Here is a 3,822-nt window from a genome sequence, read left to right on the forward strand (position 1 = left end):
TATGTGTGAGGGTCGTGTGTGGGTCTGTGAGTGTGAGCGGATGTATGCGTGAGGGTTGTGCGTGGGTCTGTATCAGTATGTGTCTGTGAGTATGTGTGTCTGAGTGTGTGTGTGTGAATGTGAGTGTGAGAGTGAGTGGGTGGTGTTTTCTCAGGGTTAGTGGGACCAGTCCTTTACACAGTCACACGTTTTCATGACTCCTCGGGACAGCTGTGGAAGCATCCAGTAACCCCACGGAATTACCTGCTAATTCATACATGTCACTTCTTGTAAGTAGCAGGTGAGGAGAGAGTGTTCCTAGCAGGTTTATGTCTCTAAGGGTTTCCTTCTCATCTTTCGGAGATTAAGTGTAGAACTCCTACATTAGACATTAAGCACACCACTTTGATCTTAACACAGCGAGCAAAAGTATCTTTAGGAACTGTATGCATTTCCAAGCAGTCTTTATTTAAAGACTTTTATGTTTTTGAATATTCAAGTTTTTAAGGCTTTAGAAGCATCCAGTCAAAAGAACCGTATTAACCACATCACTCTTCGTGGAGCTAAGGTGTTAATAGTATTAACAAATACGAGTGATGTGTGAAAATGTGTATGACAGGATGACTAGCCACCACTGGATCCTGGAAACAGCTCCAACAGGAACAAAAATAGAACAATTTCAGTGTCACACTGCCTCTGGGTGAGTGTGCTCAAGTATTTAGTTCTGTCTCGTTCAAGACGAGGATGAGAACAAGTATACACAATGCTATAGTATGGCATCATGCCAATAAGATGGATACTTTTACAAATTGTCATTGCTCTACACTTTATGTCTATGGGATTTGTAAAAGCTTTTTTGAGGCACAAGAGGGTGAAGTTGTTAAAAGAATCATCTATATAGATCTGTCCGTCTCTGGGGCTGGCTGTGCATTATTGGGCTTGTGGTTCTATGTTCACTAGATTCTCCCTCACTCACTGGTCTGGAACATCCAATAGGGCAGACGCTGCGTCCTCTGTGTCTAGCACGAGCCCAGCACAGAGCAGATGCTCAGCTAATGTGTCTGCCTCAGATCAAGCAGGTGAGTCTTTACAGAACGTCTCTAGTGCCGGGTGATGTGGGAGGTGCTATACTCAACAGCAGGAGGAACCGGGTCTGGTCCTCAGCCCTGAGAAGCAGGTCTGGTATAGACATAAATAATTAAGCCTCCAAAAGCTGCTCTTCCCTTGGCAAATTAAGCTTATTTAGCTAAGTGTCTTCGTTCCTTTATTCTTGCACCAATATTAGAGCCCCCTGCAGCCTCAGACCGTGTGTGTTCTGTTTACTGGGGTGGGGACAGCCACCTGCTTGGCAGAGCAGCCCCAGGTGGCCTGAACAGGGGTGGGATGTATCTGGGGGCGCTGGCTGTGTTTGCCCAAACTCAGAGGTGAGCATGCACTAGGAGTCCACGTGCAGTCAGAGGGGTTGAAGGAAGCCCCAGGCCAGAGGAGAGGCATTGCCCTGGGGCAGGGGTGCAGAAGGCAGCTGGGGAGGAGAGAAGGGGAGGGTGCGGGTGTGGGCCCCACAGGTCTTGGGACGCAGACAGTGAGCAGAGCTTAGCAGCTCCCCTGTGAAGGCCGCAGGGCGTTGTGTGCCCCTCCTGGTCACGGGGCGGGGCTCAGGCTGGCCCAGCAGCACTCGCCCCATGAAAGCACCACCACACTGAGACGTATTCCCTGCAAGAAACTTCTGGCCCCAATCTTGCCACTATTTGTGCGGGTCACACTCTCATTCAGTCTTGGCCAGACACACAGAAGGAGTTTGTCCTATAACTTGAAAGAAAAAGAAACAAACACAGAGAAACAAGAAGAATGAAGGAAGAGAAACAGAAAAAGGGGAAGGAGAAGGAGAATAAAACAGAAGGAGAAAAAATGGAGGGTTTTGTATGGAATGGCTCTTTGCGAGAAGTAATAATATTCCTGGCAGGGTGTTCTGGCATTCCCCCCGAACCCTCTCATGGGTCAACTGCAGGGACTTAGGAAGTTGCCCTGTTGCATTTTATCAGGAGACTGGAAGAGGTCAACCTTTTAGGATACACATCACATAGAACCTTCTAGAATCAGATCAATGTCTTGGTGCTGCATGCAGAGGCTTGGCATAGATACTCATCTAAGAAAGCACATCCATGCCAACATTCCCCCAGTGCCACCCCCTCTGATATCTCAAATTGCTTTCTGAGGATACATGATGTTTCAAGCAGCTCTATGCACCTGTGAGAACACACGATGATTGGTAAGAGCAGAATGACGTGGGGAGAGTGGACAGTGTCCATTGAGAAAGATGTGCTCTCCATTCCCTGAAACCTACTTTAGGAGGGGGGTCTGCTAATCCCATCACGCATTCTCTGGGGCAAACTCACAGCCCTAGTTTTCATCCTCTTACCTCCGTCCATCAGGTTGGCCCAGTAAATGACTCTAAACCCCTGGAGAATTCCATTCAAGGCTTCCTTGGAAAGTGTGGACCAGGATATTGATATGCTTTCTGGTGATGTTGCTATGGCTTGGACATTTTCAGGGGGGTAACTGGGCACTGAAATTAAATAATTAGAATCTGTAATAACTGTGGGTAGTTTAATTGGCAAAGCAATATGGAATAAGCAACATTAGTTTAACATTTCAATATGCAGGCAAAAGAAAAAATCACACTCAATCCATAAAATTAAGGGGGGAAAATGAATACCATTTCCCTATTCAAATAGTATGATAACTCCATAAGATAATGTGAGTTTATGCGTAAGTCCTAACAGACTTCCAGTCTCTCTTTCCAGCTTAACCGCTTCACGTTGAAGGAGGTTGCCCCGGGACTGAGGAGCAGAGAACACTTGTGGTCTTACTGCAAGAGTAAAAAGCCATTGCTTCTCTGGTTTGTGTCCCCATCACTCTCGTGACTGTTTGACGTTACATTTGCTTTATACAGTACATATCCTCTGCATTTCGTAGCATATGGCATATAAATGGGAAGCCTGGCTACTGAAAGGTACTGAAAAGCAGACATGTAGTCATAGCTTACTCACTGCCCCCCTCCCTGGTAAACCCCCCTTGCAAAACTATACCATTGTGTCAGAGGAAAGACAGTAAACAGACTGAGATGGGGGCTGTCTGAAATGTTTTTCACATCGAGTTTATCCAGACCTTAAATGCTGTACCTGGGAAAAGGGACAAAACATCAACAGAACCATACACATCAATGAAGAGTTAGCATTGAGGTGAAAACCAAAAGGCATATGTAATCATGATTGCAAAGATCATGACACTGGATGGAAAATCCCAGTCTCTGGGTTTCTGGTTTTCTAAGACTTCTCTCTGTAGAAATGGTCAGAAATTATGGATGCAAGTCACCCTGTGCCTCTTCAAACCTATGATCACGTGGCTAACTGCACAAGAGGTAACTGCAGTGCAAATTTGGTGCCTTAAAATCTACACTTAGTGCTACAATGAAGCCCGTATTCTATCTCTGCCCCTAACGTGAGGTCTCTGGACACAGAGCTCTTTGCTTTTCAAGCACTCCTGGAACAGTCATGGGAGAAGGCGAATTAACTCCTTGTGGTCATTAGGGGGCGCTCAGTCACCGTGAGATTTGCGCCAGGAAGCCTGCTCATTCCTTGCTCTGGTCCAAAGTGCTTGGAAATAGGAAGCAATCATAAAGAGAAAGAGAAGGAAGGAAGGAAGGAAGGAAGGAAGGAAGGAAGGGAGGGAGGGAGGGAGGGAGGAAGGAAGGGAGGGAGGGAGGAAGGAAGGGAGGGAGGGAGGAAGGAAAGGAGGAAGGAAGAAAGGAGGGAAGGGAGGAAGGGAGGAAGGGAGGAAGGG

At 46.8% G+C, this 3,822-nt stretch overlaps 1 protein-coding gene across 1 annotated transcript in view; it reads right to left on the reverse strand.

Moving 5' to 3' along the window:
• Positions 1–3,822, reverse strand: part of DSCAM (DS cell adhesion molecule) — a 651,058-nt gene that overhangs the window by 91,442 nt on the left and 555,794 nt on the right. Inside the window, exon 18 of the mRNA XM_035028849.1 lies at positions 2,399–2,545. Within this exon, the coding sequence (XP_034884740.1) occupies positions 2,399–2,545 (147 nt within the window). The remainder of the gene's footprint in view (positions 1–2,398; positions 2,546–3,822) is intronic.

This window comes from Mirounga leonina, unplaced genomic scaffold (assembly GCF_011800145.1).
Source record: "Mirounga leonina isolate KUSES-001 unplaced genomic scaffold, KU_Mleo_1.0 Mir_205, whole genome shotgun sequence".
In the NCBI taxonomy this organism is placed as follows: Eukaryota; Metazoa; Chordata; class Mammalia; order Carnivora; family Phocidae; genus Mirounga; species Mirounga leonina.